Source organism: Oryx dammah, unplaced genomic scaffold (genome assembly GCF_014754425.2).
Source record: "Oryx dammah isolate SB20612 unplaced genomic scaffold, SCBI_Odam_1.1 HiC_scaffold_17, whole genome shotgun sequence".
Classification (NCBI taxonomy): domain Eukaryota; kingdom Metazoa; phylum Chordata; class Mammalia; order Artiodactyla; family Bovidae; genus Oryx; species Oryx dammah.
In genome coordinates this window covers 41,261,692-41,276,175 of record NW_024070201.1, presented here as the reverse complement: position 1 = coordinate 41,276,175, position 14,484 = coordinate 41,261,692, and the positions used below count along the sequence as shown (strand labels likewise).

The following is a 14,484-nucleotide window of genomic DNA, read 5'->3' as shown; positions in this document are numbered from 1 at the left end:
ATGAATGAAATAAAAGCATGCTGTATAGGATATACAACAAAATTCCTAAAGATGCACGTCAACCTGTGTTTTCCCATACCTAAGTGGACTGGAGATAGAATAGCACCAATGAACAGGAACAGCAGTGTCTTTGATTTTTCTGCCACCTGTTGTCCCAGTGTATCTGTCTCAGAATTGTTCCCAGTTATATCTGGGAGACTCTCTGGGGGTCCTCGTTATGCCCCTTCATCATTTTCCTTCTCCTTGCCCTGCTCTCCCATACTGGTGTGTGCAGTTCTAGCCCTCTGTGAATGCCCTACTCTCCCTTCCAAGGGCCTGTCTCCCCATGCTCCTGAGCATGTCACACCACCTACAATATCAGTGCAGCTTCCTGGAGCTTCAGAGAAGTAGGTCCCCACAGCCACTTTCTGTGGAGGTCATGTCCTTCTGGAGCCCCTGGGCATTAGTGCTCTTACCTCTACTGGCCTCGATGAAGCCATGGCCTGGGGGCTGCCCTCATAGAGCCAGGCTGAGCTGTGTTCTTAAGTCCTTGGTATGCAGGAGTTGGCTCTTAGCAAGGTGGGGAGGAGGCCCTCTCTCCTTTTCACATTATTCTTTCTTGTCAAGTGAGTACTACACAGAGTCATCTGGACTTCTTGATTCCCACAACTTTTAGTGAAACCAGCTCTTCCATTTTCATCTGCGTCTATTCCCTCCCTTGGCCTCAAACATGAGGCCAGGTGAGCTGGGGAAGAGTCTCTGAGTCCAGCCAGGGAACGCCAGATCCCTGTGTTCCACAATCTTTCAGCAGGAGGGAGCTGTAGTGATGAGACAGAGGGACGCCCTCAGAATCCCTGAGCACATGGAAGGAAACTTTGGACAAGGACTCTGGCTGGGTAGGAGTAGGAAGCAGCATTGCCTTTTTCCTTTTCCTTTGGAAGAATCACACCCTCAAATTTCTGCTCATCATCCTCGACAAGCTACTTAACCTCTCTATGCCCTGTGATAACTCACAAGGCTGATGTGAGGATTAAAAATAATGTTGAGAAAGTACCTTAGCACAAGACTGATATATCAATGAACAGTCATACCACTGTCAAATCACTTTTCTCTCTCACTCAACAAACACATTTTAGTTATGCACCATGTACCAGAAGCAGTTTGAGCTACAAAGACCCTCATGAGCTCACAGACAAGCAAGGGATACAGAGAAGTAATTCATACTGATAATATATATAATGCATAAGGGATGAACCACACTCTTCGAAAGCTCAAAGGAAAGCAAAGCAAACTCTCTTATGAGGGGAGCTGGAGAAGACTCTCCAGAGGAGGGGACATTTAAGCTAGCTCTTGAGGGATGAATATGAGTTTGCAATACAAAGATATTAGAGGAGGGACTTCCCTGGTGGTCCAGTGGTTAAGAATCCGCCTTGTAATGCAAGGGGCAGGGGTTTGATCCTTGATCAGGGAACATAAGATCCTACATGCCACGGAGCAACTAAGCCACAACTAGAGAGTCTGCGTGCCACAACGAAAGATACTCAGTGAAGATACTCAGTGAAGATCCTGTACTTCAACTAAGACCTGACCCAGCCAAATTTAATTAACTAAAAGTAAGAATCAGGGGAGAGGTTTTGGGCAAAGGAAACAGCATTAGTACAAGGCGTAACAGCACTAAGGATTCATGAGTGTGGCTGGGGCATAGACTGGAGTAGGTGAAATAACTTGCTTGCTCTCTGCCCACCCCTTTCCCTCTCTCCCTCTCTCTGTTCCTCCCCCCAACCCAGCTTAGTCTTCCAGCTCCATTCATGGTGTAGATTGCTTTACCCTCCCTTTTTTTAAGATTGACACAAAAGTTTTCAAAAGTCTTAGAGTCTAAGAGAGCGGCCAGTCTGTAAACTTTTGCACATTATTACACTTTATTCTGTCTACTCATCCAGCAAACAGTTATTGAATGCCTACTATGTGCTAGGGCCTACGCAGACAAAGGCAAACCAGGAGGACCTCTGAAATACTACCCCTCCCCTGCCCCCGCCCTGGCTAGCACAGTGGGAGGGGAGTGAGGTAGAAGTAGCCTCCTTCCCACCGCTACCCATCCCAGGTAGGGTCCCACCGGTCCTGCAGGTCCAGTCTGGTCGGGTGCCCTCAAGGTTGACACTGTGAGGTAACTGGTCTGCAAGGCACTGGAGGAACTGTTTTCCAGTGGAGTTTTCCCTGACTCCTGGTGAAAGTGATGCATATGAGTCACTATCCAGAGGTGACTGTCGTCCACGGGGTTGCTGGTACCCTCACCCAGAGGAAGGTCAAGGGCAAAGATTTCCACACAGAAAGGCAGAAACGAGCCCCTGGTGGTGAGTGCCAAGCATGTAAATACAGACACACACACAGAATTTGAAGTTGCTTAAAAGCCAGGAGGCACAAGGCAATCAGGGAGAAATCCTCTAATCCCCTGATGGAATGCCTTGGAATGTCCTCATGCTCTCCTTCCAAAATGTACAAAATATACACTAATAAAATCAAATTGTTCTCTCCTTAATCAGCTCACAGAAAGCTCCAGGCAATATCTAATTTTCTGCAAAACTGTTTTTGTGGGGAACATTTAGTCTTGTGCTGGCTGGGTTTCACTTTAACAGGGAATCAGGAGAGAGTGTGGGAAGATTCCAAGGGCCCTCCGGGTGAATTCTGCCAGGTTTTAATGCCGTGTAAATACTCATCCTTGCTCCGGCTCTGAGCTGCCAAAACAGAAGGCAGGGCCTCAAGAAAGCTTGTTGGCGGCGCATTCAAACAGAATCCACCAGGCAAGTTCCTGGCTCCAGGACTTCAGGACTCAGGCTCTGGAGCCGCACTAATTCATGATACAGCTTTTCACATTAGTTGTGTGACCTTGGGCAAGTGACCTCTCCTCTCTGTGCCTCCTCTATAAAATAGCTATCTCACAGCGTAGTTACAACAATCCCGCAGACTGATGTAGAAATAGGATTGCCAGATAAAATACAGGATACCCTGTTACATTTGAGCTTCAAATAAACAATTAATTTTTTACTGTAAGTAGGTCCCAAATACTTACTTACACTAAAGTATTCTGTGTAAAGGAGCTCTGAAGGTAAAGACTCTGCCTTCAGTGCAGGAGACCAGGGTTCGATCTCTGGGTCGGGAAGATCCCCTGGAGAAGGGAATGGCAACCCACTCCAGTATTCTTGCCTGGACAAAGAATCCCATAGACAAAGGAGATTTGCGAGCTACATTCCATGGGGTAGCAAAGAGTCAGACATGACTGAGTGACTAACACACATGTCCCAAATATTGCATGAACATAACTGCTTCATTTGCTCAGTATGGCAGCTCCAGATGGTAAGCTTGTAGAAGAGCACCCGGCAGCTAGTGAATGCTCAATAAATGTCAGATGTTACAGTCTGTTATTGGCACCGTTGGGGCTAAATTCATGACTTTGGAATTTGGTTTGGAGACGATTGTGGTTCTTAGTTTTGCATCTACACAACCTTTTGGAGTTCAGTTAGGAGGACCGTGCACTTCTGGTCACGGAGCCGCGGAATATCTTCCGTGGGACACCCAGCCACAGAAGTCCAAGTTATCAAGGACTCCCAGGGGGACCTGTACGCAAGGCCTCCTTCACCTGGCTCCACTCCCTCTCACCACCTGCGTCTCAGACAAGGTAGAGACGACTCTTACCTACAGGAGAAGCAAAGAAACAAACATGGGTAGAAGGAAGTGACATTTAGTCCAACCTACTGCCTGCAGGGCCCTGCCCCAGGCACTTCCTGTGTGTTTTCTCATAATCCTTCCAGCAGCTCCGAGGATGAACCTCAGGACACCCATGAACAACGTGGGGTGAGAATGTCTCCTGATCTCACAGTGTCGTGCAGGGGAGATGAGAAGACGAAAGCAAAAGCCCTGAGTGTGAAATAGGGGATTAATATGTTTCTTTTCTTTCCCCCTTTTCACATTTCAATTCCCACTTAACCAACAATAAAAACCAGACTGTCCAGGGTTGCACAACCCTGGGGAAGAAACAGATACCAGGCCTGTTGGCCTTCCTGTCACACACGCTGGCTATACAAGTTGTCTCCAGGTCTTGGGTCTCACCTTCCCTGATTTCTGGTGCCCTGCAGGCCTCTGACGTGCCTCTCTTATTCTTCCAAACTGTACCCTACCCAGTAAGCTTCTTCCTCCAGGAAGCCCTTCAGGCTGAATACACAGCTGGAGGAAAGATAGCAGGGGCACCCTTCTCACCTTCCAGGGCCCAGCCTCCCCAGGGATCCGTTCCCCTTCCCTGGGGTCAGCCGAGCACTGCGGGAGCTGGGCCATCTCCCAGCAAGCTCGCCCTTTAATAAGCCAGCAGGTCACATTTTGTTCTCTTTAAATAAGCCTTATAGAAACATTTAAATGTTTATTTCGCTCATAAATTCCCAAGAATGCACCACAGTTTCCTAACTGCCTGGGCGCAGGGATAAATATAGGCCAGTGTCACAGACGGGAATATTAGCTTCCTTTCCCCCATGTCACGTGGCGAGCCCTGGCTCGGAAGCTCTGAGCAGCAGAGCAGCCCCAGCCCAGGCAGGAGTGGGGAGATTAGCTCCTGCACTGGGACCCTGGCAGCGGGTCTGGGAGAAGACTGTGCAGGCAGGCAGTGTGGGGTGGTGAAGTTGGGAGGTCTACACTGCTCGGTGACCTCGGGCAAGTCACTTAACTTCCCTGGGCTTCCTGTTCTCAAACATTAATTGGAGCAAATAATCCCCATTTTCCAGGCCGCTTTTGAGGGTGAAAATGACAGTGAGGATAGTGACAGAGGGCGGGCACTGCTGCAGCTGTATCCCCAGGTCCCTCTCTCACAGCCCGAAGGGCAAACAAGGACTGTCTCTGGAGAGGACGGCCCTGGCCGCAAAGAGGCTTAGCACTCTCGTGGCAGGATAAAAGGATTCTCTGGGGACTTCCGAGAAAATGATTATTCCAGCAATGAGTCCTAAGAGCATGGGAGAGAGCAGAAGTGCCTCTGCTGAGCTCGGCTGGACCTGGGGCTCCTCCCTGCCAAGCGTGGAGGATCAGATTCTGGCTCCCGGAAGGTTCCCCGTTGCCCGCTGGGTGGATTTCCCCATCGCTCACGGCCTGCCCTGCCTCTGTAGGTCCTCTTTCCAGCCATTGTCCGGGCTACTCCTAGCAGTCTGGGGTCGTTGCTTCGTTGCTATGTCTTGTCCGACTCTTTGCGACCCCAGGGACTGTAGCCCGCCAGGCTCCTCTGTCCATGGGATTTCCCAGGCAAGCATTCGGGAGTGGGTTGCCATTTCCTTCTCCAGGGGATCTTCCCAAACCAGGGATTGGGAATTCCTACATGGGCAGGCGAGTTTTCTTTGGCCGAGCCACCAGGGAAGCCCCAGTCAGGGGTCACCCACCCCCAGATTATCCTACCTTCTTCGTCGCTGTTTTTACTCTCATGCCATCAGCCTTTGAAGTGTGAAAGTGCATAGAGTGTCTGTTAGCCTTCCTCTGTCGGGAAGGAGGGTATCACTCAACCAGTTGGCCATTCATCCACGATTATCTTCTATCCTCTCCTCATCCTTCCTGTCCATCTCCTCCTCCCTTAGGTCCAGGCATTTAATCATCCATACAGCCAATTATGTATCCAGCCTATCACACAACCATACATCCCTAAACTCTTACATATGTAAGAGCCTATGCTGAGGGTTGGAGATACACACATCACCCCTGACCCTAAAGGAATGCAACCTGACAGGGTACTCAGAGAAATAAAGACAAACTACTCCATTTGCTTATAATAAGACCAATAATTGTAATATACATTCCTGGCCATCTGTAATAATCAACATTTCTTTTTTTTTTTTTTTAATATAATCAACATTTCTAAACCACTTTCTGCTTTGTCCTGGACAGTTGCACAGCTATGACCTCACAGCTCTTACTCTCTGACCCAAACCATTAGAAACCATCCTGGTAGAACAGTCCTCTTGACTCTGTCTGAGCTTCTCTTCCATAGAGGATGGGGCATCAAGCACCTACCTCCCATGCCTGGGGTTTCTGGTGTCCAAGACACTGGATTTACTGCTGGGTGGCACCAGGGAAGGAGGCAAAGGTGGTGGGAACACCTCAGCAGAAATGGGTTTGAATCTCCACTCAGCCATGACACTCCATGTGGCCTTTGACAATTATGCAACCTCTTCTACAAAATACAGATAATAGTAATGTCTACTTTGGGGGTTCCCAATAGATATCTCCAATATCTTATACATCACACTCTAATGCTTTACTGACAGTTTATTTGAAGATACTTCACTGAAGATCTGAACAGAGCCTGTTTCTGTAAAGGGCAGGATGAGATAAGGATGAATTCAAAACCTTCAAGTGGAATATTCAAGGTACTCCTCAGCTTCTGGTGGTTAAAGTGTACTTTCTTGCCTCAGTTTTCTCATCTGTAAAATGGGTAATAATCATACTGCTCTCCTAGAATTGTTGGTGTAAAATGCTTAGAGCACTGTCAGTCACATAGGAAGCACAGTAAGTAAGACGACGGTTCTCATAGGGTTAGTTGGGAGGGTGGTCTCCCCACTCTGCACAGTCATTACCAGTTTCCAAGGATTTAACACACATTATCTATTTCGCCTTCATCTCATTCCTGACAGAGGATTGATTCTTTTGAGTCCTGAACCCTTTTGCCACCATGGTAGAGCACGCATTTCTCCAGGGGCCTCCACTGGGGTATAGATGGAGCCCTAGCCCACTGACAAGTGAACACAGGGTCTCAACAGCCAAGGGGAGGCGAAGTGGAGAATGAAGCTGGCAATCCACCTTACCCAGTCTCATGTGTTAAGGTCTAGATATTTCTGAGGATGGCATAGAACAAAGATCCGCCAGTTCCTGATCAGAGAAGGTCATGAGAGCAAATCAGATCAGAGAGACTTGTCATTCAGCTGTAAATCCACAAGGAAGTGAACTCCCTGAGAGTGGGGCCTTGGTTGGTTACAGCTCAATAAATGCTTGGTGAATGAATTCAATAAACATTTATTGAGTAAATTAAACTCAGTTCTATATTTGCCGAGTACCTACCACACGTCAGTGAACTGCCATCCATTTCCTGTGTGCTCAAACTCCACTGCATTGCAATGGGGTGTTTTCTGGACTAGAAAGAAGAAAAACCATCATTCTAGGCCTGTTTCTCAGCTACGAGCCATGAGGCAGCGAAAGTCAGGCCTTGTTACTTCTTCATTATGTGACTTTGGACAACTAGCTTAACCTCTCCAGGACTTACTTTCCTAATCTATAAAAAGGGTACAGGCATTGCTAACTTACAGGGCATTATAAAGGTCATCTGAAATCGTGAGTACAGAAAGCTTAGCCTAGAACACAGTAGGAGCCTCACATGTTGGTTTCTCTCCTTGCATCCAGCTATAATACCTACATACTCTGAACTTTCCAGTTTCCTGGGGATGATGATCTCTGTCCCCACAGTGGCATTAGAGGACCAACAGCAGTGATACCTGTGAAAACTTTTTAGTAGACCATTTTGTGCTGTGCGAGGGACTGAGAACTTTGTTGAATACTGAGTAAAGTTGAGTGCTTTGCTTAGCACTGGCTATATGTTATTTTGGTAAAGTCAGGTTGCCTAGGTTTGAGTCTAGGCTCTTACAATCTAACCCCTTAGCTGTGTTGCCTAGTGAACCTTACTTTCTTTTCTGTGCTTAAATTCTTCATCTATAAATGGGAATAGCAATAATACCGACCTCACAGAGTTAGTGTGAAAACTAAATGAGATAATATAGACAGAAACCTAGCATCGTGCCTGGAATTGCCTTAAAATTTAGCTGGTATGAGCAGCTATTACTGGAATACGCAGCTTATAGATGAGGCATGATGAATAACCCACCCAGGGTCACACTCAGGGATGAAGCGCAGGCCCCCTTCACTCTGCCACGTGGCTCATGTTTCACGTTCCTATGAAACAAAAGCATTTCCTGTGCCTTCCGGAACTCCCTGGCTGCTTGGGGAACCCTGCTTGGAATTCTTCTCTTCTAACAGGACAGCCATGCGGGATGATGGTAGCAAGTCTGGATGTGTCTCTCACTACACTAAGCAGGGAGAAAGTTCCAGATTTGTTGTGGTGGCAGCCACCGTGCTATCCAGTTCTGGGCCAAAAGATGGGGAGGCCCCGCAGCTTCATGGTCAGAGGTTCTAGGAGCTCCACCAACAGATCCTTTCCTGTTAGGGCTGGATGCAGAGGGCTGCTTTTCCAAAAAACACCCCAACCTCATTTTCAGTTAAGTAATAATTGGGGTAGGGGTCAGGGTGGGAGCAAGGATGCTGCTGGTTAGTTGACTGCTTCAGTGATCATGTCAACCAGACGCTGCTGTATGTGAGGGCTGAACACCAGTTTCTGTCTAGAGGATCAGAAAGTGCAGTACAGTAAGTGCCCTACATACGAACCTTCAAGCTGTGAAGTTTCAAAGATGGGAACGTGTATTTGCATGTAAAATCACGTTATTTCACGCATCTAGTATACTTTGTCTCGCGCACACATCCTCTACAAGCAGTTGTGCTTTTGTGTACTTTACTGCACAGTACTGTATAGAGTGCGGGAGTACAGTATCTTTATTTCAAGCCCAGGATGTCCAAAAGTATAAAAGCTCACTATGTTCTGTGCTTTTTTATGTCTTACTTGTGTGAAAAGTCTTATAAACCTATTACAGTGCAGTAGTCTACAGCTGATTGTGTTAGCTGGGTAGCTAGGCTAAGTTTGTTGGACCTATGAACAAACTAGACTTACAAGTGCATTCTCGGAACAGAACTCCTTCATATTTAGGGGACTTATTGGATCAAGTAGATGCTCAGGGAGGCCTGGAGTGAAAGGAACACGTGTGTGTGGCCTGAAGCGGGAACAGCACGGTGGCCTGGGTTTCTAGGGCTCGAGACACACCCAAGCGTGCTGTTTTATCGGGACCACAGCTGTGGCACTTCAGGTTTATAAGGTGGTAAGTTCTATGGGAGCCCAGGTTGGCTGTCTCTGACAAGTGATTTTGGGAGCAGAGGACAGTGTTCCCTTGGTCCTAGCACCTCTCACAGAGGCCCCAGTGCCAAAGCTGAGAGAGCTCAGTGCAGGGCATAGACCAAGAATGGTGGGCTCTGGGGCCAGGCTGCCTGGATGCAAATCCTGGGCCTTTCACTTACAAGCTGTGTGACCCTGGAACAAGGCACTTAACTACTCTGTGCCTCAGTCTGCTCAGCTATGAGATGGAACTGATGATGCCTACCTCATAAGGAGGCTTGAAAGGTAACTGAGTTAATAGAGTAGTAACTCCAACAAGGTCCATGTGGTCAAAGCTATGGTTTTTCCAGTAGTCATGTACGGATGTGAAAGTTGGACCATAAAGAAGGCTGAGTGCCAAGGAATAAGTGCTTTTGAATTGTGGTGCTGGAGAAACTCTTGAGAGTCCCTTGGACAGCAAGGAGATCAAACCAGTCAGCCCTAAAGGAAATTAACTCTGAATATTCCTTGGAAAGACTGATGCTAAAGTTGAAGCTCCAGTACTTTGGTCACCTGATACAAAGAATGGATTCATTGGAAAAGACCCTGATGCTGGGAAAGATGGAAGGCAAAAGAGAAGGGGGCGGCAGAGGATGAGATGGTTGGATAGCACCACTGGCTCAAAGGACATAAATCTGAGCAAACTCCAGGAGATAACGAAGGACAGAGAAGCTTGGTGTGCTGCAGTCCATGGAGTTGCAGAGTCAGACACACTTAGCAGCCGAACAACAACGAAAAGTGTGGTACCTGGTAGCACAAGGTTAGCAGTTATTAGTGGCCTTATGGATAATGGAGAAGTGGGGTAAGGGAGTGGTTAGAGAACGGTGGTCAGAGTGATGCTGGAGGAGATGATGTGAAAGATGTGAGGCCAGCTTATGAGCTCACACTGACCTGCCCCTGGGGCCTTCCAAAACCCCTGGAGGGGGAGAGGGGTGAGATCCCGTGAGAACTGGGCTTTTATAGTTAATATGAATAGCTCCGTAATTTGAGGTTTGGAAGGCCCCTCTGAGGAGGCCGTGCAGTTCCAGGGAGTGGAGATGCTAATACGGCTGCTGGTTACAGGCCTGGAAAGGGCTGATGTCCTGGTCACACTGCCTCTAGGTCCTGGGGCCAGGTCTGGTGCCCCACAGTGAGGCAGAGACAGGCTGGTATGTGTGGAATGGGGTGGAGGAGGCTCTGAAACGTGCCATGGCATCAAAGCCTGGAGGACCTGGAGGCAGAGAGGCTCTAGGAAGACGCAGAAACCTCCTTCATGCATCTGTGGGTCTTCACCCACAACAAGCCGCTGTGACAACAGAACTGAGGGAGTCGGGGCCGGCAGGCTCCAGCCTGACCAGGAAGCAGAGCTGCCAACCACGCACGGGTCCACACCTGGAGGCTTTGGTCCAGCAGGTGTAGGTTGGCAGAGGAATCCAGGGGTAACAAGCTCCCAGGTGACTTAGACCAGGCAGGATTTTGTCTGTCTTTAGAGGAAGGGGCTTAGATGTGACCTGAGATTTGGTCAGTGACCTACTGTCAGTCTGTGATCCCATAAGGTCATGAACTTGTATCCTCACAGCTTCTGTTCCTGCCAGAACCTCTTGGCTACCAGCTTATCCCTTTCAGCCCTTCCCTGTTCAAAGGCCAACCAAGGAAACACTGCTCAGGACGCAGCCTCACCAGAGAGCGTCGCCAGGAGGCTTTAGTTCTTTGTGCGTTTTGATTATAGTTTCTGCTTGGGATCTTAAACAGTCTATCTCTTTATCTGTCCAAGTCTGTGAATGTCTGAAAGTGCGTTTAGGTCTGGCATGTGTATGAGTGTTCGTGCTTATGAGTGTGTTTGTGTGTGTGTGTGTGCATGTGCGTGAGCAGAAAGAAAAACAGGATCTTTTGTGTTTTTGTGTGAGACGGCCTCAGCTAGTGCTCGTGTCAGCGATGGCAACTGGGGGCTGGGGCCTGAGGAACCAGAAGTAGGGCCGGACCCCGGGGAACCGTAAACTCAGAAAGATGGTCTGTTTTTTGCCTGTTTCACAGAATGGAATTCACACGGCACCAGGAGTTCCAGCCCAGTTTTCCTGGCCAACCTTTCTTCCCCAGCCTCTGCTGCTCTGAGCGACTCAGGCTCCAGCCCCCAAGGCTCCAGTCTAACTCTCAAGACCTAACTGTCTCCTGAGGCTGCAGCTGCCAGAGGAGCCCCATGAGGGTTGTCTGATGGGCACGGCAGAGGAAGATGCTCTTTACTTAGGATGCCTGTGGGCTTCTGGAGGACTCAGGGAGGCCCAGGGCCTGTCAGTCAGGGCAGAGAATAAAAGGATACTGAATCTGATGTGGCCTTCAGCCTGGGGTCTAACCTGTCCCAGCTCCACAGTCCCTCAGGCCAAAGCAGGCCCTCAAGGTCTGGGCTGAACAGACAGGGTCCAAGAGGCAGCCACTAACACTTGCCCTGGGGAAGAGATGAGGAACCAGAGGTATGGAAAAGTTAACAGACTCAACACCAGGTCTCTTGACCAGCATTTGAAAGAGCTATGACTTTAGCCCAGATTGGCCTCACTCCAGAGTCCATGTTCTGAAATCCTGCGCTAATGGGCCTCTCACAGGATCCTGGCATCCTGGCTCCAGCTCACCCGGGTTCCTCATGGGTCCTTCTCCTGATAGACTCTGGCACTGCGGAGGCTATTGAGGCCCACAAACAGTCTCTTTATTTTCTTATCTCCCCATGAGCACATGGAGGACCTTCAGAGACCCTGAGGGCCCAGGGTGTTTGTTATAGAAGTCTGGTTTGGGAAAGTGAGTTTGTGGGGGCTGGAATCTGGAGTTTCTGTGGCTCAGCTGGGGCTCTCTGACCCTCAGCTGTGTGGTGAGCTCCTGGCACACTATCCCTGCTTAGTTATCCCTAGAAATTTACCCTTACCTCTGACCCAGTGAAGTTACACCTTTGTGTGGTTTGAAGCCATGATGGGGAGAAAGGCCAGCAGGCTTTTGTGCTATCTGGTCTTGCGTCTTGGTGGAGGTTTGAAGTGTCTTTTAATTAGAGAGGTTTGAAACTAAGAGGAACTGAACTCAATGTGAAAAAGATCTCCTCTCTGAGGATGGAGCTGTGTCTCTGCCCATCTTTCGTTAATTTATTTTTTTAGGAACACTTGAATACTTGGGGATCAGGGCGTGGCAGCCATTCAGGGCAGTTGCCCAGGATTTAGGAGCTAGATTTTGCATCAGAACCTGTCTTAAGGGCACTATCATTGTGAGTAAAGTGGATAGGGTCAGGGATGACCACAACAAGAAGTGATCCAGGACTGAGGGGTAGAGATGCTAAGGGGATAGAACCTGGGAAAAGGAATGACTTGAGGACTGGGGGCAGTGACATTGGAATCCAGATGTGTTTTAGTCTAGCTTCCCAGGTGGCTCAGTGGTAAAGAATCTGCCTGCCAGTGAAGGAGATGCAGGCAATAAGGTTCGATCCCTGGGTCAGGAAGAGCCCCTGGAGGAGGAAATGGCAACCTGCTCCAGTATTCTTGCCTGGAAAATTCCACGGACAGAGGAGCCTGGAAGGCCACAGTCCAGGTCACGAAAGAGTTGGACATGACTGACCACACACACAAGTGTTTCATTCTGTGTTGTACTTCCCTTCTTTAAACTCCAAGATTTCAGTAGATTAGCAGACTTTTTGTTGGGTAAACCTTACAGTCACTGTCGGTAACACTTTGGGGGAATTGTCCACACGTGATTAGGAGCAGCAGCAGGAAAGGGGCAACAGCAGAGCACAGTTTGGGGAAGGCTAGATGTCACCTGCAGAGGAGTAGAGGAACACTTTGGAGCCACTGAAAGGAACTGGACAGCAGTTCCCATAGCCCAGGACACTCCTGGGAGTGGGGCTCAGTAAAGCCCTGAGCTGGTGCCTACGGCCAAGGGCATGGGGGCTTGCCTTACTGGCATTTAGAAATTCAAGGGCTCTCCAAGGCTGCCAAGTTCTACAGCATCTCAGTCCCATGAGCTTGGGATGTGGGGATACAAGAGGCTGTTCTTTTCCAATTTTCTGTTCTTTTTATTATCTTAGTTCCCACAGTCATGATGTGAAAAGAAAATAAATGTCATTATAACATGAAACTATTCACTAAGAATCTGCCCACTTTTCAAATGTATCAAATTAATGCCAGCTCATATAACCTTCCCTCACTTTAATGAGTGTCTCTCCCTCAGTCTCAGGGACATTTGGAGAACTGTCATATACAACAGGATGTATAAGTTCAGTGCAAACCAACTGCAAAGTTCATCAAATTCAAAACACCACGTCGGAGAATTTCACATACAAGATCTTAGATCAATGAGGAGCTCATGGAGTTGGACCAGTTAACAGATGAATTCAAAATTATGAGGAAGATGGAAAGATAGGTTCTTCATGAGGGAATATTGAGGGATTGAAAGAGGTCCTTAGGAAAATGAATGAAGCCCTTAAATATCAAACAAGCAGAATCTCTTAATGAAGGTGCTATAAAGTAAAATGTAAAGGTTGTGACATCATGTGAACCGATCGCTTCATTGGCATAAAAAATATGTAATACAAAAATCAACATACTTGATTAATTCTCTGTTCATTCTAAAAACTAACATATAAGCTATATTTTGCAATATGTATGGTTAAAAATTTATCTTCACAATATCATTTGTACAGTTAAACCTCAATGAAACCTTTCAATTTACTTTCATCATTGCCTTTTTTATAATAAAATCTTACTGAAACCCTTTTCCACTATTTACTAAGAAACCTTGATCTTCATTTTAAGAGGATTCAGTTTAAGTGACCTTATGCTGGTGCCCACAGCCCTGACAGGACAAGACCCTCCATGCTGGTGGTTCTCCTCCAGGCATCTCCCCATCCTAGGAGGGCAGTGTGACTTCCCAGGAGACCTCAGTCAGACACAGCCCAGGAGGTTCCACTCTCAGGGTGTGTGGGGGCCAACTCAAATGACCTTTGGATATGTATTCCTTGGTGTGGAAGCCACACACCTTCCCCAGGCCCACTGCCGCCTGCAAAGGCTGGTACTACACCCTATGGCCTCAGCCTAGGGCGCTTGGCAAGGCCCCGGCCAGGCAAGCTGCAGGAAGGGAGGCACTTACTTGGCCGGCGGGGCTCTGGGCTGCCTGTGGCTCTCCGGGGGGCTCCTCGTCCTCGGGAATGTGGGGCATGGCAGCCTCCTGGCGGGAGTGACTGCGTGTGCCCGGAACCTCCGCTGCGTCAGCCCCAAAGATGCTCCAAGAGGCCTGGGCTCCACAGGCTGAGGAGACGCCAAAAGGACAAGTCAAATCCAGTCCCATCCCTGACCCACGCTGGGTCCCGTTTCCAGGAGCCACAAACCGCAGAGAGAGCCTGCTTGAGTTTACAGCAACAAGGGCTAAAATAGGCGAGCAGAGGGCATTTGGAATTGCATTTCCTCCTGCTCTTTTGCTCTGTTTACAAAGTCAGAGGCGACCTTAGAGAT

At 48.4% G+C, this 14,484-nt stretch overlaps 1 protein-coding gene across 5 annotated transcripts in view; it reads right to left on the bottom strand.

The window, feature by feature from the left end:
* IRAG1 (inositol 1,4,5-triphosphate receptor associated 1) overlaps nucleotides 1-14,484 on the bottom strand; it is a 116,596-nt gene that overhangs the window by 58,142 nt on the left and 43,970 nt on the right. For 2 of the 5 annotated variants that reach the window (XM_040258379.1, XM_040258380.1), the window contains exon 1: nucleotides 14,123-14,349. The exons of 1 other annotated variant lie outside the window; for it this stretch is intronic. In XM_040258379.1, the coding sequence (XP_040114313.1) occupies nucleotides 14,123-14,320 (198 nt within the window). In that variant the 5' untranslated portion in view covers nucleotides 14,321-14,349. Of the gene's footprint in view, nucleotides 1-14,122; nucleotides 14,358-14,484 lie in introns of those variants that run through there. 2 more of the 5 variants (XM_040258381.1, XM_040258382.1) reach the window with 2 other exon arrangements.